The 23,575-nt window shown below is 42.0% G+C and overlaps 1 protein-coding gene across 1 annotated transcript in view; it reads left to right on the top strand.

The window, feature by feature from the left end:
• LOC124555881 overlaps window positions 1–23,575 on the top strand; it is a 176,796-nt gene that overhangs the window by 53,460 nt on the left and 99,761 nt on the right. Inside the window, exons 7-8 of the mRNA XM_047129942.1 lie at window positions 12,250–12,351; window positions 22,188–22,259. Coding sequence (XP_046985898.1) covers window positions 12,250–12,351; window positions 22,188–22,259 — 174 coding nt within the window. The remainder of the gene's footprint in view (window positions 1–12,249; window positions 12,352–22,187; window positions 22,260–23,575) is intronic.

Genomic DNA, 23,575 nt, shown 5'->3' with positions numbered 1-23,575 from the left:
ACTCACAAAGTGCTATGCAAAGCATCGAGAGAATATATCTAGCAGAAAATTTTCTACAGAAAATTTTGGCTACCCTGTTTTCTGTACCGAACAGGACAGGTCAGATTTTGGGGTAACGAGATGACAGATACAGTCAAACAAGTTTGTGATAAGAATTCAGTGACATCAGTTAAGTCACTAGTGAGAAGGACAATCATGGGTACGTGGGGAAGAGTGTGACTTGAAATGAGTGGAAATAAAATTCAGACACTTAAAACAACTTACTGACTGTGACGTACTACTCACTCAACAAAATGAGACCATTTTTACTGGATCTACACTCCTGGAAATGGAAAAAAGAACACATTGACACCGGTGTGTCAGACCCACCATACTTGCTCCGGACACTGCGAGAGGGCTGTACAAGCAATGATCACACGCACGGCACAGCGGACACACCAGGAACCGCGGTGTTGGCCGTCGAATGGCGCTAGCTGCGCAGCATTTGTGCACCGCCGCCGTCAGTGTCAGCCAGTTTGCCGTGGCATACGGAGCTCCATCGCAGTCTTTAACACTGGTAGCATGCCGCGACAGCGTGGACGTGAACCGTATGTGCAGTTGACGGACTTTGAGCGAGGGCGTATAGTGGGCATGCGGGAGGCCGGGTGGACGTACCGCCGAATTGCTCAACACGTGGGGCGTGAGGTCTCCACAGTACATCGATGTTGTCGCCAGTGGTCGGCGGAAGGTGCACGTGCCCGTCGACCTGGGACCGGACCGCAGCGACGCACGGATGCACGCCAAGACCGTAGGATCCTACGCAGTGCCGTAGGGGACCGCACCGCCACTTCCCAGCAAATTAGGGACACTGTTGCGGCGAGGACCATTCGCAACCGTCTCCATGAAGCTGGGCTACGGTCCCGCACACCGTTAGGCCGTCTTCCGCTCACGCCCCAACATCGTGCAGCCAGCCTCCAGTGGTGTCGCGACAGGCGTGAATGGAGGGACGAATGGAGACGTGTCGTCTTCAGCGATGAGTCGCTTCTGCCTTGGTGCCAATGATGGTCGTATGCGTGTTTGGCGCCGTGCAGGTGAGCGCCACAATCAGGACTGCATACGACCGAGGCACACAGGGCCAACACCCGGCATCATGGTGTGGGGAGCGATCTCCTACACTGGCCGTACACCACTGGTGATCGTCGAGGGGACACTGAATAGTGCACGGTACATCCAACCGTCATCGAACCCATCGTTCTACCATTCCTAGACCGGCAAGGGAACTCGCTGTTCCAACAGGACAATGCACGTCCGCATGTATCCCGTGCCACCCAACGTGCTCTAGAAGGTGTAAGTCAACTACCCTGGCCAGCAAGATCTCCGGATCTGTCCCCCATTGAGCATGTTTGGGACTGGATGAAGCGTCGTCTCACGCGGTCTGCATGTCCAGCACGAACGCTGGTCCAACTGAGGCGCCAGGTGGAAATGGCATGGCAAGCCGTTCCACAGGACTACATCCAGCATCTCTACGATCGTCTCCAAGGGAGAATAGCAGCCTGCATTGCTGCGAAAGGTGGATATACACTGTACTAGTCCCGACATTGTGTATGTTCTGTTGCCTGTGTCTATGTGCCTGTGGTTCTGTCAGTGTGATCATGTGATGTATCTGACCCCAGGAATGTGTCAATAAAGTTTCCCCTTCCTGGGACAATGAATTCACGGTGTTCTTATTTCAATTTCCAGGAGTGTATAAAGAGCCTGGCACTTTGACCACAATTTCCTCCTGCGTCAAAAGTGAAACGTGTGGCGTAACTGTAACAATGTGCCATATTTTATGTATATGTTGTTTGTACGCTGATATGAGAGCATTAAATGGCTTGGCTAGAGATTTGCATTTTATTTTAAGCAGTGGTTGAATGACTATGGCACGTGTTTTAAATTTTGTGACTACATAATGAGTTTTTTCGCTACATAAAATACACCCATTCATACTCAGCAAGGGTGCTGATAACCAAGCCATCGAGCACCGAGTGGTGGTGGTGGTGGTGGTGGTGGTGGTAGTTAATGTTAAAATAAGGCCGTCATGAGAAATGTACCAGTAATATCGGACCATTTTAGTATTATCTTCAGAGCAGCTTCACCATCAATAATGAAGGGTTTAATTACTTTTTTGTTTATTTATTGAATATTATGTAAATTGTGATTTTCAATCCAAAGTGCATTTGTGACACCTCTCATCTATTACAATTGCAATGCACAAATCACTTAAGTGGAGAAGAAAAACTTCTTTCCTTGTTGTATCTTTATAATAGAGAATTAAGTTATCATCTGCATTTCACACACACCTTGTGCTATCAGAGCAGTTTCTGCAGGACAGACTCTTTACTTGTGAAGTGTAAGTGTTGGGATGCAAAGGTGGTTTGTTCTTGACCATATACACTTTTGGGCCCTGTAGACTTATCTAGGTTGATGTGAGATAGTGTTAATAGCTAGCCCTTTCTCTAATGTTATGTAAGAAATGGCACTGACAGGATTGCAGCTGGAAATGGTGGCTGAATACAGAGATTGGACTGCATGCTGAATACAGAGATTGGACTGCATCTACATCTTTCACAGAGTTACACCTGTGGATTGAGAGCACATGTTGCACAGGAACATGCAGGGAGACTAGTTAGATAATGTGGATAGTGGAGTGCTGATGTGGTAAGAGTGAGGAGGATGATTTTGGAGGATATTATCATTTCAGGGATGGCAAGAGATGTCTGAAACCCTTTTGGAGTATTTTGTTTGGTTCGTCCTGCACTGATTGATACTGTGTGACAAAGGAAATGCTCTTACGTGTCTGGTTAGCAATGTGGGTGGCATATTAGTTTTACACGGGAATCAACATGGGAGATCCATTCCCATAGTAAATGGAAAGTGTGAATTCATTATGTGAAAACTAGTCAGATTTTCGACTTTGGGGGAAGTGAACTGCTTGTCCCATGGGTTCAAACCTTTGCACACTTATCACACTTGTGTTCTGACTACTTAAGTCACCATTTTTGCACCTACATAATTTCTTTTCACAAACATTTCCAACCAATCAGGTTCCAACAGACAATAATTCTCATAAGTCTAGTCTTCCAAAACCATGTCAGCCAACCAGAACCATCTTTAAACTACTTGTGCTCCCCTTGTTAAATATTCCTTCTCTGGAATTCCAAACTCCTACATCCCATCTGCTTGCCACAAAATAATTAGACAAACACACTTGACACAGAATGTGTTATCATCATACTGTGATCATGAATCACTCTCAATTTAAAACATTACATGCAGTTTATTCATATTTAAGACTACCCACAGTTGCTATTGGTGTTTTAGGTATGAATTAAAATGCTAATTACTGAGAATAAATGAAAAATTTGCATGGAAAGCATGTAACTGTGAAATAAATGTTTTTGCTTTTAATACTAGGAAAATTAGTTTATTCCACAGTTTTGATGATCTTCCATGTTTTACATTACATACTTCAATTTGTACTCTGCTACAGTTTTATTATCCTCAGACAACTTACACTACCTGACCAAAAAGTTGAAGCACCTAGAAGGGAGGGAAGGAACAAAACGAAACTCCTATGTTTGAGAGGGTATGTGATGTTATTCCAGTGGTTACAGTATTAAGTCAAATTTACAAAGAACTTGGATGCCTGAGTCCATTTATCAGTATGACATCGTATCCACTCTGGCCCTGATGAATGCTTTGATTTGGACGAGAAGGGTTTCTTAAAGCCATATTATTCTCTCCTGAGGTAAGCTAGCACACAACTGTTGTAACTAGTCCTTTCCCATAAGTGTTTTATTGGAACAGATGTGGGGATATTGCTGACCATGAGAGTAATTCAACACCACGTTTGCACAGTTCGTAGAGACATGTTGCATGTGTGGATTAGCATTGTTCTGTTGAAAAATGGAACCACGATGCTGTTGCACAAGAGGTAACATGTAAGTACACAGGATGTTCGTGACATAACATTGTGTTGTTAAAGGTCTCTCAGTCACTACCAGCTGCAACTTGAAGTCGTACATGATGGCTCCTCATACCATGAATCCAGGAGTAACATTGCTGTGCCTCTTCAAAACATTGGAAGAATTGGAGCTTTCTCCCCAGGTCATGTTGCAGGTACATTACATGTTTTCAGATGGCAGGTGAAGAGGTAAAGGAGTTACAGTGTGCTTAGTGCTCAATACAGTGATCCTCCCTTTTGATGGTCAGATGTGGTTGACTGGAACCTTGACATTGAGTATCCCTGGTTCGTGTTCCGAAGCAGTCCAACCTTTGGGACCAAGCCACACCCAAATGCCACACAAATCAGATTATTGAATGATTCAGCCAGCTGGCCAAATGTATATACCAACAGTGAGGTCCCTTTCAAAATCTGTCAGGTCTGGCCTTTCTACTTGTCATAGAGAATTGCAACTCTTATTCATTTCCATACCGACGAGTGGTGTGTACCTCTGCGAAGTTACATTGACATATGACCATTAGTTATTGTAGCAAAGCCATAAAGGTAGTGGCGTGGCATCTTATCTAAATAAGGACATAGAAGCTTTAAAAAATTTCCTTTCTTGAACACCACACCAAAGAAGGATCAATTGAAATGACAGGTATTGTACTCCCACAGTAATGATCTTAAGTTACCAAAGCATAAAGTGATTGGAGTAGATAGGCCACCAAATGCTATTGTAATGCTGTTTATGGATAAACTTAGTAGTGTTGTTGGTCAGTCCAGTTCTAATGACCTTATTATATTAGGTGACTTTAATATAGATGCAAACTCAAATAGTATAGTAAACTTGAAACTCAGTGATATACTGACCTTATACAGTCTTGTAAATATAGTGAACTCAGACGCCAGAGTGACGGACACATGTTCCACTAGAATAGATCATGCTATAATCAACAAAGATGTTATAGATAACGTAAATTACAGTAACTTAGATTTTCTTTATTCTGACCACTTCTGTCAGGTGTTAGAATACAAAAATTCAGTTGTGCCTAAAATAACAAAAATTGTGCTACAGAAACGAATGCTGAATACCTCAAATATTAATGCTCTTAAACACAAACTAGCGAATGAGAGATGGGATTCTGTGTACCTGGTAAAACGGTCGGATGAGAAATGGAATGAATTCTACTCAACCCTACTGCATCATTATGAATATAGTTGTCCAATCAGAGAAATCCAGAAGGTAGTTAAACACTGTCAAAATGGAAGTAATCCTAGACTAAAACTCCCAACAAATCTGATTAGGCTCAGGCAGCAAGTGCATGATCTAAACCAGCTTTATAAAGCCATTACTATGCCGGTTTTCAAGGAAAAATACAATAGGACCAAGCAAACTTTTAAAACTGAAATTGTTAACCTAAGGAAGCAGATTAACAACAAAACAATAGAACAGTCTGACAACATAAGCAAAGCATCTTGAAGCTGTTTGACAAATAGTGAAAAGGTCCCAACAAGATGAACATGGAACCACTCAGCATAAGACAGATGGTAACATTATAAAAAACCCAGATACTATATTAATATTTTTAATACCAACTACATTTCTGGTGAACAATCAACTCATATTATAGATTCACAGTTAGAGACCCGATGCCATCTCACCCAGTGTACCGAATTTGAATTTGTGGAAGGGAATGAGCAGGAGGTTTGCAGGGCAGTATACATGCTAAAGAAATAATTTTCATCTGGATGGGATGGCGTATCCAGTGCTATTACTAAAGTGTGCTTAAAAGAAATCTCTAAACCTCTTACCTGATTAATTGCAACATTAGAGAGAACATGTATCCAACAGTTCTAAAAATAAGTGTAGTGAAACCAGTGTATAAAAAGCGAAGTAAGGAAGATGTCTCCAACTATAGACCAATATCATTAATTCCCACTTTTAGTAAGATATTCGAAAGCATTATCCTTTCTCAGCTAAGTGCCTTTTTCACAAAACCTTGTAGATTCTCAGCATGGCTTCAGAAAAGAGCTAAGTACAACCACAGCAGTTACACAGTTCATCCATGAAGTTTACTGTCTGTTGGACCAGAATATGCAGACTGCAGGTATATTTTTGGATCTGATGAGCATTTGATACGGTAAACCATAGGGTACTTCTTAAAAAGCAAAAATCTTGTAGTATTGGGGATAAAGCCATGAATCTTCTAACCACATACCTGCTGAATTGTAAGCAAAACACTAAATTGTCATACAAACTAGATAATAAAATCATGCACTCCCAGACCACCAGTGAACCTGTGTTACAAGGTGTACCACAGGGCTCAATCCTTGGACCCTCTGCACAACCCATTAACTCCCATATTGTAAGCTATGCAGATGACATGTGAATCTTATTGTACGCGAGTGAATGTAATGAGCTAGAATCTCTTGCTACTAGTGGTGTCACAGAAGTGACAAAATACTTCAGTGATCAGGGACTCAAGGTGAATGTCACCAAATCTCAACTACTGACATTTAAAACAGGCTGTTCTCACCACAACAATATGAATAGTGTGTGTAATATCTCTGCAACAGAAAATGGTAACTGTAAATTCCTGGGTGTGTATGTTGATGAAAATTTGCGGTGGACATACCACATTAATTTTGTATGCGGAAAAGTCAGTAGTGCCATATATCTCCTCAGCCAGCTCGCAAAGATAGTTCCTAGCCAAGCACTGAAATTAGTATATTATGGAACACTTTCACCCCTTTCTCAATTAAGGAATTGAACTATGGGGCTGTGCAGCTGATGTACATTTAAAAAGAATAATACTACTACAGAAAAGAGCAATAAAACATATACATGGGATGGGACATAGAGATTCATGTTGTGAAGTGATTGTGCAGCAGAAATATCTGACAATATATTCTCTGTACATCTTCAATATAGATGTATATTTTTATAATTCAACCAACAGAAGCTATCAAGGGCAGTGATGTACATGATCACAACACTAGAACAAAGTGTAACTATTTCCGTAACAGAACAATGTTAAAAATGACTGATAGAAGTCCATATTATCAGTGGTTTGATTTGGTATAATAAGTTACCAAACTCTCTAAGAATGTACAGGGGAAATGTTTTTAAAACAAAATTAAAATCTTTTCTAATAGAAAAATGTTTGTATTCTTTCAACGAATTTTAAGACAGTGATTGTAACATGAGGCATTAGCATATCAGTTGTAATGTGATAAATGAAAAAAAAATACACATAAGAAGCAACAGCTACAGAATATAGTGTTTGTAAATGTAACCATAGTATTAAGTCTGACGTTTGCAAAAGCCATCATTACGATGGCTCCACGCAAAGAAAATGTAAATAAATAAATATCTTCTGGGTATTTCAATTTCTTTGTCAAACAGTGTATATCAAGCATAAGGGATATTTCTAATGGAAAATTTGAGCACCTGGTGTCTGAGGTACTTCATATACCTGATTCCAGAGGTTATGTACACTCTCATGAAAACTGTTGTTCATACTGTACGGCTATTCACAGCTGCACCATGGAGCAAAAATGAAACAATATTGAAGTGGGGGAGGGGGGTAGAAAGCTCATCATTTCAAAAACATTCTGTAAGATACATACATCCCCTGATATAGCTAAGTAGTTGTCAGCTGAGGACGCTTACTATCAAAGGAAGTGTGTGACCACGAACGCTAAGAACCACACCAAAATGTGCGTAGAATATAAATTTCTCACCCAAAAAACTGTGTTATTGGCCATTCACATACAAAATGCAGGTGTTGTCTGCTAACACCATCCAATGGTGGCACGTGATACCTGCACTAAAAAGTATAGGGTGTTTCATGTAAGACTCCTGGGAGGAGTCTGCAGGTAGCACAGCACACTCACTGGCTGCTGCCACCGCATCTGCGTCTCGGACACTAATTTTCTGGTAGTCGGCTGCAGGCGCACTCCCCCTGAGTTACGCATAAAGAGTGTTGCCATATTATTAACTGAAGCTTGCCTTTATTTACAGTAGGTGCTCAAAATGATGTCACTTTCTGGTAAGACCAGCCTGACATTTCCTGAACACATTAGCAAACACTCGACAAATTTCTGCTGCCAGAATCTGGGAAATGACTATCCGAAACCCTGTCTTCCAACTCTTCGAGTGTGGGGAGATTGGTTGCATACACCTTGTCTCTTAACATTCCCCAGAGATAAAAATCACACGAATTTAGATCTGGAGAACGAGGAGGGTGGACAACTATCCTGTCGTAAAAAAAACCTCCGATTTGATGCATTGACGATGTGTGGGCCTGCATTGTCCTTCATGAAATATCGGTACATCTTTTCGTTAGGTGTTGGTTCTTGAAAAAAAGGATACATTATATTGTTCACATACGTTTACATTTACACTCTGCAAACCATCGCAAGGTGCATGGCAGAGGGTACATTCCACTGTACTGGTTATTAGGGTTTCTTCCTGTTGAATTCACATTTGGAGCACGGGAAAAATTATTATTTGAGTACCTGTCCAAACTTATTGTTTTATGGAAAAAGATTGGTCCAGTAATTCTTCTTGCAGTAATTGCATACCAAACTCCTGTTTTCAGCTCATGCAGAGGTTGTTGATGTAAGTCATGATGATTTTCAGAGCTCCAACGTCGATTGTTATGAGAATTAACATACTCTGACAAATGCAGCCATGCTTCATCAGAAAATAAAGCATTTAAGGATCAACTTCCCCATCGTGCACAGACTGTAACAGCCAGTTGCAATAACGAGATCGAGCAACTGTATCTGAGTTCCTCAGTTGATGCACTACTGTGATTTTGTATGGTTTCAATTTCACTTTGTGCACAGCACTGTGAAGAGATGCTCTTGACACACCAGTCTTAAGTGCCAAACGGCACAGAGACTTTCTAGAGCTTCTTTCCAAGGCCTCCCCTGTTTTGTCTAATTTATTTTCGGGTAAAACACTAGGTTCTCTAGACATTCATTTGTGTAACCAGATCCAGTATCTTGAAATTTTTTCACTAATCTGTGTATTGTCGAATCATTGGGAACATGCGTACTGGGAAATTTTTGTATGAATTCAAGCCAACATTCCACATACAATTCTATTTCTGTGTAGTTCAACAAAAGAAACACTCATTGATCCTTCATGTACACCATACCGAATGGAAAGACGACAGAAAACACTCAGTCACACAGCATAGAAGACACACACATGGTGTTCTGAGGATGAGGCCCAGCTACACACAGACAAGGAAAGCCCCAGATTCGGTGCAGTGGCAATAATTACATCTAACAACAATATTTAAAGCAATTAACCTTAAAAAAACATCGAAAGAAAACACCAGTACACAGAGTCGCACAACGTAGGAGGCACACGCTAAGTATTGGTGTTCGAGAACTACGCATATTGACAGCCGGCAGACACGGCGGCAACAGACAGCAAACGCACCACACAAACTGCGGACCCCCTCCTGGGCATCTTTCATGAAATACCATCTGTATTGGTTGTGTGAATAGTATAGCTGCAATAGGGGGCTGTCTTTTAGTGTGTTAGGTTGTGGGGTAGAGACTGAAGAGTATATATTGGTATCATTAGGTGAGTTATTCCCATAAATGGTGTCAAAATGTTTGAGACAAAGTTGTAATGTGTTGTATGTGTAAATGTGATTGGAGTTGGGGATGTGGTGTTCACTAATATTTTATATAGCATAATAATTCACAGATAAAATTGGGATGATGTGGAAATGCAAGAAGATATACTGGACAGGTGTAGAAAGACAGGAAGAGCCTGTACCCAAAGTTTGCTTGTCCAGTAGTACAAGACTTTTATCTCCAGAGCAATAGGCCCCTTCAACTAGAAGTGAGTATGAACCATCACCACCTAAAATGTCTAGTGCCAGTATACTGATGACAACATACTGGAAAATGTATATGGAGACAGTTACAGTCGTGGCTTGAACTCCTATAGTAATCTTACGAGGCACCGGCAGATTGCAGGGTAATATTAGATTATGCCTAGCAGAAGATGACATCAGGGTCACTTCGAGGGAAACAGGCTGTCACAATTAAAAACTTTAGAAGAGTATGTACTCTTAACAGTTTGATAAGGACAAGACCATATGGTACTGCTGTTCATTATGGGCATCTGCAAATGTGGACATTAGAAGCATATAAAGTGGTTGGCATGGACAATTTCACAGGTTCAGTTACTGTTATTAACAAACCTTACACTGAATATAACATTCCTACCAGATATATTATTGTGTTCATCACTTGTAAGAACATAGAAGTGTTGTGGCGTAACAAGCTTGCTACGCCACACTGGGAAGGGAGCCGAAAGAAAGGCACGCGTACACACACGCCGACTGGCGTCAAGTCTGGAACAGGATAACTATTGAATGGTAGCAAGAAAAGTACGTAGCTGCTTTATACTTAACTTTTAATCTTTGTTGGTGTACAAAGTTCTTCTTGTGACATTTATACGATAACTCTCAAACTAGGTAAGGCTAATGGCGCCTTGCTAGGTCATAGCCATGGACTTAGCAGAAGGCTATTCTAACTGTCTCTCGGCAAATGAGAGGAAGGCTTCGTCCGTATTGTCGCTAGCAATGTCGTCCGTACAACTGGGGCGAGTGCTGTTTCGTATCTCGAGACCTGCCTTGTGGTGGTGCTCGGTCTGCGATCACACAGTGGCGACACGCGGGTCCGACATGTACTAAACGGACCGCGGCCGATTTAAGCTACCACCTAGCAAGTGTGGTGTCTGGCGGTGACACCACAAGAAGATCATCATAGTGTTGTCCAGAAGGAACAAAAATCTGTGGAAGAAGTGAACAAATAGGTAACAGACTTGAGTGTGGATAAATAAAATGTTTGGAACAGTGATAAAAATCAATGTAATTATGAAATGTCTTCATTGTCCACACTGTCTCCCAGAGGAGAGAAAAATACAGATATTGTATTACAATTTATACGTAGCTCTACACCCAACCATACAATTAATGTGGCCATATCAGTGAGAGGTAGTTAGCTAACAAGTCCTATTATCTGATTTCAAGAGCTGCAAGGCATTTTTGGCCCAGATGTTTCAAACAAATTTGAAGCAACATGCCTATGAAACATTCATGTGGAGGCAAGCAAAAGTGGGAAAAAGATGGAAGAGCATATGAAAAGATATCTAATTATAGTCTTGGTGCAGATGTACATGATTATGTGAAGAGCCTGATGCTGTGTGTTTGTTGGTCGGATCATAAAAAATTGTACTCTGTTGGATGAAAGTTTTCTGAACAGTGAATTTAAACCCAAGACGACAAAATATTACCATCCTCTTGACGTGTACTTCGTTAGGCAGTATAAGCTATACATGAGGAGGATTGTTGATTCTTGTAAGACTACAATGTGAAAAACTGCAAGTGAAGTTGCACAATTGTCATGTTATCATCAGACTACACTCTGTGCTTTAAAACAAGCTTTCTGAACCGAAGTAAAAGCCTATCTTGTAATATGCTTGCCAAAAGGCAGGTTATGACATAGACATACTGATATCATCATTTAAAAATGGCAATATTGCAGTGTTTGATATTGGACTGCTTTAATGCAGGAGGTAAGTTTGATATGAAGAAAGTGGCTTTAGGGGCTGTGAATATTGTTCTGATCCACTTTGTTTGGACAATTTGTTTGCTACACTTGTACTTTAAAGTTTGAATATCTATGCAACAGTATCAGGACAGTAGAAAAGATTGCTTTTCAAATAGTGTGATTATTTTAAGCAGAGGCAAATATGGCATTTGAAGTCACAGCATTGAAATATCTGTGCTTTTGTCTTGTTGCATCAATATTTTGTTTCTTCGTGTTACCAGATTTCTTCTCTTAGACCTTGAATAGGTGATCGTTCAAATGTGTCTTATGCTAAGATGCCTAATTTTGCATGCAAATGGCTCATACCACTGTTTCTGATATGAACAATTTATACTCTAACCACATTTTTGTGCAGTTCAGAGCGTTCAAGGTCACAGCTTCCACTGCAACAGCAAAGGTGTGTGGCCACCCTCTACCACTAACATTACCAAATGTGAAAATTAACATGTCAACCTCATAAAGATACGGGAGAAAGAACAGGGAAAAGAAGAATAATTATTAATGACTGTGGACACAAGTCTCTCATTCATCATGTTTATGACATGTATTTACCTGAAGAAAGCAATAGTTCGTAATTTAACTTCATTAACATGTTGAAATTTGATACATAAATAACTCTGTTCCCAAAATTGCAGGTGTGAAAACGTATGCTGCATCATATCTTGACAGAGATTTGCGCCACCTGTCATATCTGGACAGAGATATCCCCAGCCGACTTTTGAAGGAAGGTTCTGTTGGTGAGTAAATTTGGTTAGTCCAGTCACTGAATTAAGCATGTTGAAATCACTCGTCGTATTTTCACTTTGAATCATTCGAGTCACACTAGATTTAACCTTGGACCAGCCTTTGAGATGTCAGTTCATTGGTTTAAGTACACAGCTTGTGGTCATTATGAGAAAACATTATTGATTATGAGTGGAGAGTTCACATGCAGAATGAAAACTCTGTTATGGTTTGATATTTCAGTTTATACAAACCTGTATCTTGTGTAAACTACCAGACAAAAGGTGTGCAACAATGTAGAGGAAAAGGAACTATCGTACAAAGTTTGTGGCCACATGTGTTTCATTATTCATAGTCATAGGTAATGGTTTACATTTAATGTGGAAATTAATTAAAATAGTTGCATAATAATGACACTTAATTCTTTCACAATTCAAGAGATTTTGAAAATTATACTGCAAGAATATTAACTGGCATTTGGTTTAAATAGTAACATTATCTGCTACTTTTGCTGAATTTCTTTGTTGTCATCGCAAGACATGAGTCACTAATGGAAGGAGAAGAAAGTTGTCCGAAATTAAAAACACTAAATATTAGGTGTAGTAAGTGGCCCAAGAAAAAAAAGAAATGAGACAAGTCCAATTTTTAAGGAACTATTTGTTATAGAATATTGGTGCACAATGTTGTTGTGGTGTTTACTTTGAACTGTGTCTTTATTGTTTAACAAGTTCATTTTGCTGGACTGCGTCTTTGGTTGTGGCCAAGCAGTTTACCATAGATGAGCGCTTGTATTCGGATGGAATCTGTATAACATCTTGGCAAACAATATGCAGAGTGTTTCTAAGTAGTGGAATGAGGAACAGTTGACAGTTGAATTCAGATACGTGTGTGTGTGTGTGTGTGTGTGTGTGTGTGTGTGTGTGTTGGGGCGGGGGGGGGGGGGGGGGTGTTAGAGAATTCGGATGCAGGCTACCATCATAGTGTTGGGGACATTAATACATTCTACTATGCATTATGATAAAGATACAGTGATACATATGTCATAAACAGTAAAGGATAGATTGAGAGTATAATTAAATGATGCAACAGCTGCCACCAATATTCCCAGGTAATTGCTGATAAAAATTTAGAATCATATACCCAAAAGCAACTAATATCTACACTCCAAGGGGGAAAAAAGACACACCAGAAAGGAATTATCCAAATGGGACAGAAATCGGTTGATGTGATGCACATGTACAGACAAACAAATGATTATAATTTCAGAATAATTGGGTGATTTATTCAAGTAAAAGGGTGTCACAAATTGAGCAAGTCCTTAATGAGTCTGTGCACATCGGGTCCATATGGAAGCAGTTATTCAGCTTAGCATTGATTGATGGAGTTGTTGGATACCCTTCTGAAGGATATCTTGCCAAAATCTGTCCAGTTGGTGCATTAGATCGTCAAAATCCTGAGATGGTTGGAGAACCCAACCCATAATGATCCAAATGTTCTTAACATCGGGAGAGATCTGGTGACCTTGCTGGTCAAGGTAGGGTTTGACAAGAATGAAGACAATGAGGGTGCCATTTCTTTTCATAGCAGGAGCCCTTTGGTTGTCATCTGCAGCATCCTCATAGCACAGCAGTATGTTGATGATATTAAATGCCCTATTTTGTTGCCCTTCATGGCAAGCCATCCTGGGCTTAAAATTTTAGCCAGCACGGGGCGAGAGTTTCTGCTGCTTGTCTTAGTGCTTGCCAAATCCTTCCTTGGCCAGCAAGTTCACCAGATCTTTTCCCAATTGAAAACATTTGGTGCGTTATGGGCAGGCCCTCCAACCACTCCTGGGTTTTGATTGTCTAACATGCCAATTGGACAGAATTTGATGTGATGTCTGTCTGGATGATATCCACCAACTCTCTCAATCAATGCTGCACTGAAAAATTGCTTGCATAAAGTGCCAGGGGTGGACCAACGTTTTACTGACTTGCTCAATTTATTAAGTTCTTTTTAATGAATAAATCATCCTATTTTCGCGATATTGTCATTTGTTTGTCTGTAGGTGTACATCACACCTACTGAGTCCCACCCATTTGTATTATTCTTTTCTGGTGAAAAGAATCTTTTGTTTTAGAGTGTAATTAAGGTAGTGTTATAGGTTTTCAATCTGCAATAATTTAAGAAGATGAATTGTTAGCTGAAAAATATCATAAGTAATACATGGCAGGAGGCAAAACAAAATTAATAGGTCAAGATAATATCTGGGTTAAAATGAAATTGCAGACAAATGTACTAGTGTCTAAAAGGAAAATGTGCTGTAATTTGGACCATATTAGTAAACATTTTAAAGGGCTATAACACTGTGTCAAATGTGGTTTGATGCAGGAAAGTGTAAGTTAACATTATTTGTGTGTATTCACTTTGACAAGGGAAATTTAACAACATACTGAAATTGTCTAATGTTCTTCATACTATGCCAAATATATGCACATGCTGTGTGCAACAACTTTTTCTTTAAAGATGCTGTCTCTTTCACTAGGGTACATTCACAATGGAGCTTCACTGCTAGCCATTTCTGTGGCATTCGATAAGCCACATGTGACCCCCAGGTCATGCTAAATGGTAAGCACCTCAGCGAGCTCAGTATTTGTTTGCTGGGTACGGGCTTCGCAAATCAATTTCCTGACCTGGGGGCTGGTAAGTGCTGCAAGTCCTCTGTAACTGTGTAACAGTGAGTGCTGGGCATGCTTCAGCAAATACCATGTAGCGTGGCGGTGGAATATTGTGTGTCACAGGGACTGGGGATCTTGGCTTAGCTGCCTGGATTGTGAGAATAGTTAAAACCTCAAAAACTCTTAATTTCAAGGTGCGACAAGGAGGCTCATGGCTGTTTAGGTGGAACAGTCAATTGTCAGCAACCTCTGAGGAACTTGCTACATCTCAGTTGTACAGGGTTTACTCAGGAAAGCAGGGGGTCTATCTGAGTGGACCATTATTTCCCTAGCTGCTCGTGGTACCAAGATAGGACCCTCAAACACAAACTTATTGACTACTAGTGTAGATAGGGGTACCGCCTGGGAGTAAACAGCTTTCAAGGAATCACAAATACAAGGATGGTTTGAAAAGTTCTCGGAATCACCACGAGAGGTCAGCGCTAGCGCACCGAGTTGTTTACATGGTATTCATTGGACTGTTGCCTGTAAACACGTGCCACGTCAGTGCTGTTGGCAGAAAGCTGTGGCGGTGACGTGACTCTGTTGTTGTTCCCGTGTAGTGATTGCGAAGGTGGAAAAAATAGAGATTTGAGCAGTGATTAAGTACTTCGTAAAGAAAGGTATGAAAGCAAAGGACATTCATACCAATTTCCAGAGTACACTGGGGGACTCTGCTCCTTCATATTCAACTGTTGCCAAGTGGACAAATGAATTTAAATTTGGTTAGGAGAGCTTAGATGATGATCTGTGCAGTGGTCGGCCAAGACGTATCACTACTCCAGAAATCATTGCAAAGGTGCACAAAATGGTCATGGAGGATCGCTGATTGAAAGTGTGTGGAATTGCTCATGCTTGCCAGATGTCGTCTGAAAGGGTATATCACATTTTAACTGAAGAATTAGAAATAAAAAAGTTATCTGCAAGGTGGGTGCCGCGACTCTTGACCCTGGATCTAAAACGCGTGAGAATGGACATATCGGAACAATGTTTGGCCCGTTTTAGTAGAAATGAACAAGATTTTTTGCACTGGTTTGTGACCAGAGATGAAAATTTGGTTCACTACTATACCCCAGAGACAAAACGGCAGTCAAAGCAGTGGAAACATGCTGATTCTCCGCCACCAAAGAAAGCAAAGACAATTCCTTCGGTGGGAAAGGTCATGGCATCAGTGTTATGGGATGTGAAGTGGATTCTGTTTGTAGATTATCTCCTCACTGGGCAAATAATTACTGGAGAATATTATGCTAACTTCCAGGACAAATTGCAACAAAAGATTGCGAAAAAGGTCAGGTTTAGCAAGAAAGAAAGTCATCTTCCAACAGGACAATGCACGCCCGCACATACGTGCCATCGCCATTGCAAAATTACATGCACGAAGGTATGAATTGTTGCCACACCCACCTTATTCACCTGATATGGCTCTGTCGGACTTCCATCTATTCCCAAAACTGAAAATTTTTCTTGGTGGATGAAGATTCACTTCAAACGAAGAATTGATATCCGGAGTTGACAACTATTTTTCAGGCCTGGAGGAAACTCATTTTCGGGATGGGACCAAGGCACGTTGGACCAAGTGCATTAATCTACAAGGAGACTACATTGAAAAATAAAAACAAGTTTCATTGATGTAAGTACTTTTTTTCTATCCTGTTCCAAGAACTTTTCAAACCACCCTTGTAAAAATGTGTATCTGTTGATCAAGAGGAAGGAGGGGATGTTTGAAAAAGTGTCCCTTTCTATATTCATAAAGGTTTAGAAGCACTTACTGGTACCGTAAAGTGTGCTAAGTGGACGCGAAATGGTTCTGTATTGGTTGAGACTAACAAGACAAAGCAGGTGGAACTTCTTAGGGCATCACAAAAGTTGCATAACACACTTAGGTCAAGCAAGGGTGTAGTCACGTGCCATGATATTCTGGACATTGACATTGCAGAACTCAAAAAAGTATGGGCATCACAGGGGATAGTGGATGTGGAGCTAAGGATGTGAAGGAATAATGGAGGAGTTGAGATGACTACCACCTTCATTGCGACCTTCAGTTCTCTGACACTGCCTGAACACATTGTGTTCTGTAAATCTGTGGAATCAGAAAACTCGCCCTCGCCCTCGCCCTCGCCCTCGCCCTCGCCCATCGCCCATCGCCCATCGCCCATCGCCCCTCCCCCTCCCCCTCCCGCTCCCTGCCGGTCTGGGGGTTAGGATAGGCACCTGCCTGTCGTAATAGGTGACTAAAAGAAGTCTCAAACTTTTTGGCCCTGTAAGTTCAGGTCCCATATTATGGTTTGACCTGCCACTTTCCAAATTCTACAGAAGTGCGGGCCATATGGGGAAGGATGCCGCAGGTAGCGCATGAGTTATCCCTAGTGCCCTTACATGCGATCTCTGGAACCTCTTGTCATGGCTTTGCATCTCCATGTGCAATTCAACTACACTCCTGGAAATGGAAAAAAGAACACATTGACACCGGTGTGTCAGACCCACCATACTTGCTCCGGACACTGCGAGAGGGCTGTACAAGCAATGATCACACGCATGGCACAGCGGACACACCAGGAACCGCGGTGTTGGCCGTCGAATGGCGCTAGCTGCGCAGCATTTGTGCACCGCCGCCGTCAGTGTCAGCCAGTTTGCCGTGGCATACGGAGCTCCATCGCAGTCTTTAACACTGGTAGCATGCCGCGACAGCGTGGACGTGAACCGTATGTGCAGTTGACGGACTTTGAGCGAGGGCGTATATTGGGCATGCGGGAGGCCGGGTGGACGTACCGCCGAATTGCTCAACACGTGGGGCGTGAGGTCTCCACAGTACATCGATGTTGTCGCCAGTGGTCGGCGGAAGGTGCACGTGCCCGTCGACCAGGGACCGGACCGCAGTGACGCACGGATGCACGCCAAGACCATAGGATCCTACGCAGTGCCGTAGGGGACCGCACCGCCACTTCCCAGCAAATTAGGGACACTGTTGCTCCTGGGGTATCGGCGAGGACCATTCGCAACCGTCTCCATGAAGCTGGGCTACGGTCCCGCACACCGTTAGGCCGTCTTCCGCTCACGCCCCAACATCGTGCAGCCCGCCTCCAGTGGTGTCGCGACAGGCGTGAATGGAGGGACGAATGGAGACGTGTCGTCTTCAGCGATGAGAGTCGCTTCTGCCTTGGTGCCAATGATGGTCGTATGCGTGTTTGGCGCCGTGCAGGTGAGCGCCACAATCAGGACTGCATACGACCGAGGCACACAGGGCCAACACCCGGCATCATGGTGTGGGGAGCGATCTCCTACACTGGCCGTACACCACTGGTGATGGTCGAGGGGACACTGAATAGTGCACGGTACATCCAAACCGTCATCGAACCCATCGTTCTACCATTCCTAGACCGGCAAGGGAACTTGCTGTTCCAACAGGACAATGCACGTCCGCATGTATCCCGTGCCACCCAACGTGCTCTAGAAGGTGTAAGTCAACTACCCTGGCCAGCAAGATCTCCGGATCTGTCCCCCATTGAGCATGTTTGGGACTGGATGAAGCGTCGTCTCACGCGGTCTGCACGTCCAGCACGAACGCTGGTCCAACTGAGACGCCAGGTGGAAATGGCATGGCAAGCCGTTCCACAGGACTACATCCAGCATCTCTACGATCGTCTCCAAGGGAGAATAGCAGCCTGCATTGCTGCGAAAGGTGGATATACACTGTACTAATGCCGACATTGTGCATGCTCTGTTGCCTGTGTCTATGTGCCTGTGGTTCTGTCAGTGTGATCATGTGATGTATCTGACCCCAGGAATGTGTCAATAAAGTTTCCCCTTCCTGGGACAATGAATTCACGGTGTTCTTATTTCAATTTCCAGGAGTGTATTTGGGCGAGGATACTTTCCGGAGTATGTCATCTTCTTCCATTGTCCCATGTCCTCTTTCACCCCCATGACAGTATTGGATATCTCTGCACCCAATATCCAGCACGGTAGCCAGTCCATTGTGGTGGGGCCGTCATGTACCCATTTGGTGGTAGCCCCTTGACAACACAAGAATGACACTGCTGATGCCTGAGCTGTAAACTCCCCACATATGCCAAGGAGTAGATGCCTATCTTCCTGGCGTATTAGGACTCCCAGCAATGGCCATCATGCCAGGTAGCCTTTGCTGTGGCTGGGTGTTGCCCGTGGCGGGAGGCCCTGGTCGGAGTGGGTAGCATCAGGGCAGATGACCCACAATGAAGTGGACTAAGTCATCTCATGCTGGTGACCGTACAGCACCAGCAGTCTCTAAGAAGGGCAAGATCGAATACAATGCCGACTGGTATGACCCTAAATCGTTTCCTTTCCTCGCTACACCATGGGAGGAACATAGGTCTACAGAAAGAAGAGAGCCATATTCGCCTCAGTATTTAGTCTGTAGCAGAATGGATGGGGATTCGTGTCTACCTATGAAGCCTCAGTTTTTTGTTGAATATTTTGAGAATAAGTTTGGGGAACTGACAGCACTGTCCAAGATGAGAAAAGTGGTACAGTCTTGATTCAGATAGTATCCCCTGCCCAATCCCGAGCATTACTCCCTTGTGACCGGCTAGGTGATATTCCTGTTTCTGTCACTCCCCATAAAAGCCTCAACATGGTCCAGGGGATTATTTTCTATGGCTACCTCCTCTTGCAGTCCGACGATGAGCTCCATGGTAATCTAGAATGGTGGTGTGTTCATTTCATCCGGCATGTTTACAGGGGACCCAAAGACAACAGGTTTGCTACCAGTGTCTTCATCTTGGCCTTTGAGAGTGATTCATTGCCTGAAAAGGTCAAGGTGATGGTTTACCCCTGTGATGTTAAAGCTTCTTAAGTTCCTCATAAGTTAATAACAACAGGAACTGTCCATATAGACTGTTCCTGCTGATGATCAGAACCTACTGTGATGCTATATTTGTGGTCATCATCTGCTTCACAGCCAGTGTGTGAGGGCATCACCTCTACTATGCTCCATATGGCAATATTGTGTGTGGTGTGCAAGATTTTGCCCTTAAGGCTAATTGAAGGAGAGTGGATTTTCGCTCTGCAGTGGGGTGTGCGCTAATTAGAACATTCTGACATTCTGATACATTAAAACTGTGTATTGGATTGAGTCTTAAAACTAGGCCTTGTCCGGCACACCGTTCCAGTCTGCCAGGATGTTTCTTACAGGAGTAATTGGGACCACCCCATTAGAGTTGTTGTTTGAGATTTTATGTATATTTCCAAAAGATACTACTGACAAGTGTGTTGAGGCCTCATCTTGGATCAATAAGAGCAAGCAGGATGAATGTAGATGTTAATCACTAACAGAATTTCCTATTAAGTCTAGGAAAGTTACTGGCATAAGGAAGTATGTGGTAAAATGTTTGTGACGCTTTGGTTATAGTTGGTGGATATAAAATCTTCTCTAACCTTCAGGAAAGGCCAAAAGTTACATCGTGCTGCACCCAGGCAAGGTTAGCTTGCTGCGTATGTCCTGTATGTTCACCCCAATGGTACGCAGTGGATTACAATGTAATATATTGAAGATTTCTTTTACTTTAAAAGTACAATGAGTGTAGAGCATCCTATGTTTATAGAAGCCATAGTTTGTTATAGAAAACACATGGGAATTCCACCAACGTGTTTTAATATATGGTTGTTTGTGCGCATAATTACTGCTAACAATAACTATAGTCACTGCTACCAATACAACGAGTGCTGGTGAGAGAGCAGCCCTTAAGACTCTCACACAGGCCATAGCTAGCAGTAATATGTAGGTTAGCATCTTGTTCTCTTGTTTTCATTTCATATGGTTGTTCACTTCATGTTATCTTGTTTTGTTTTTAGTTCATGGTGTTTTTCTCTTTGTTTAGCATTTATGTTTCTAAAGCACTGCTGGCTGTAATTTGTAGAGATAATGAAAAAGATTTCATGATGAAAGTTAATCAGCCACATTGAGAGCAGTATCAGTGAAAGTGAGACATGGCTTGCTACCTGCCTTTCCTAACTAAATGTCAGTCCCATTTGAATAGATATGTGTCCCAAGTGTTAGCAGCCACTATTTCAGCAGTGACTCTTCCGTTTCACCAGCTGAAACTAAACTTATGTGTAGTATTAATAAAACCAAGCAGTGATTCATTGAGATGTGAAGTGGCACTCAGTTCCCTTAAGCCACATCAGTTGGCATCTCACCATGTCAGAGTGAAAAGCTGTATGTCATGTCAGACTCTGTAATGGTGTTTCCTTCACAAAGAAGAAATTATTATAAAATATGTAGTTATGTGGAGACCAAATTTTTAAAGAGCTTCACAGATTCATGGAAGACCAATGGCTTAGTGATTGTCTCCTTGTCGAACCAACAGAAAGCAAGATTTCTAGCTCTGAGAGTGTTACAGCAGCTTGCCAGCTGGGGTGGCCAAGCGGTTCTAGGTGCTACAGTCTGGAACCGCGCGACCACTATGGTCACAGGTTCGAATCCTGCCTCGGGCATGGATATGTGTGATGTTCTTAGGTTAGTTAGGTTTAAGTAGTTCTAAGTTCTAGGGGACTGATGACCTCAGAAGTTAAGTCCCATAGTTCTCAGAGCCTTTTTGATTTTTGTAACAGCAGATTAACTCTTGTCACAACAAGCTGGAGACTCTGGTTCTCGATCTAGAGCGTATGTGCATTGTGCACAGTTCAGAGTGAAGGTTTGGGTGTGAGAGGTAGATAAGGGAATCTTGTTAAGGGTTAGTTATGATAGAGTAAGAAAGTATAGCAGAAGGGGTTATGTTTTGGGGGGTGAGGGGTGAAGTTATGATGAGGGCAGTAAGGTTTAATGAGATGGTGATGGGCATAGAGGTAGGTGAATGAGAGGATTGGTTATCATGCAGCAATGAAGTTTGAACCTAAAGTAATGTGTTCATGATGCAAGCAAGAAAGTGTATCGAAAACTGGTGGTAGTGTGCCAATTATGGGAATGAAGTTTTTCATGTAAAAATTGTTACTATTTCATTGTGCTATTACTCTTCAAAAGTTGGTGGAAATGTTTAATTAAAAATAATTGTGGACACAACTCTCTCATTCAACATGTTTATGAAATATATGTAACTGAAGTGAGCGGTAGTTGAAAATTAAACTTTGTTAGCATGTTGAAATTCGATACATAAATAATCCTGTTATCAAAATTTCAGATGTGCCAAGATATGGAAAGTCATACTTTGAGGGAGATTTCCAAAGACGACTGTCGAAGGAAGGCTCTGTTGGTGAGTAAATCTGTTTAGTTCAATCACTGAATTAAGCATTTTGTAATCACTCATGGTATTTTCACTTTGAATAATTGGAATCATGGTAGATGTAACATTGAATCGGTCGTGAAATGTTGTTTCATTGGTTTAAGGACATAGTTTGTGGCAGGTATAAGAAACCATTCTTGATTGTGAGGAGAGGGTTCACTTGCAGAAAGAACTCTGTTATGGGTTGATGGTGCCATCCGTGCAGGTCTGTATCTTTAGGTAAAGAACCAGGCAGAAGGTGTTAAACAGTGGAGAGTATAGAAAGCTATTGTACAAAGTTGTGGTGACATTGTTACTCATAAGTATAAAACTGTTCCATAAAGAAACATTTTAATTCTTTGTGATCCCAAAGATTTTGGGAGTTATACTGCAAGAGCATTAACTGACATTTAGTTTAAATAGTTATGTTATCTGCCAGTGCTTCTGAATTTCTTTGTCATCACAAGACATGATATTTTTTAATGGGAAGAGAAGGAAGTTGTGTGAACTTGAATACATTGAATGTAAAGTATTTTAAGACGCCTGGGGGGGGGGGGGATAAAAAGCCACTTCATTTTATCCAGTGTTTCTTTATCTACGTCACTTTTTTATATTTAGATTGCTTCTGGTCCTTGTAGGATTACAATGGTGTATTGTAAAGTGGTACATTGTGAATATAAATTTACAAAATTAAGAAAAATCGAAAAGTAACTTAGGTTCCAGTAGTGATGACATGATTTAAAAAAGAAATGAGACTACTCTCATTCATAAATATTTGTTGTAATGTAAATCTGTGTAGCCTCTTGAAGGATGACAAGCAGAAAGGTTATGAATAGCAAGGACAAGCAGAAGGGTTCTATGTAGCAGAAAAGTTGAATTCATTCTCTCCTCCCTCTCTCGCTGCCTGCCTGTGTCAAGTGCAGTGCAGTGCAGTCCAGTCCATCAGTCACTTACTCTACACCTTCTTCCCCTTCCTGCCCCCCCCCCCCCCCCCACCGTGCGCGCGTCCTTTTGTGTGTGTGTGTGTGTGTGTGTGTGTGTGTGTGTGTGTGTGTGTGTGTGTGTGTCGAGGGGGGGGGGGGGGAAGGCGGCAAGTGGCCCTACTTTTATCTTTTATGCTAGTTGTAAATGTTTTGTAAGCAGACAGATTTACAACATTTATCAAGTTTGTTTTGTACCATGCCTCATAGATTATTTTTTCCAGCAGAGTGCAACATAATGAGTGTAGTAAATTGTTTGCCTACTGCCACAGATTTGACTGATGAACAATAAACTTGTTGCAGCATAGTGACAGAGTTCAGGCATGG

The sequence above is a fragment of the Schistocerca americana genome, chromosome X (assembly GCF_021461395.2).
Source record: "Schistocerca americana isolate TAMUIC-IGC-003095 chromosome X, iqSchAmer2.1, whole genome shotgun sequence".
NCBI lineage: Eukaryota > Metazoa > Arthropoda > Insecta > Orthoptera > Acrididae > Schistocerca > Schistocerca americana.
Note: the sequence above shows the minus strand (reverse complement) of the source record. Positions and strands in the feature narration are given on the sequence as shown.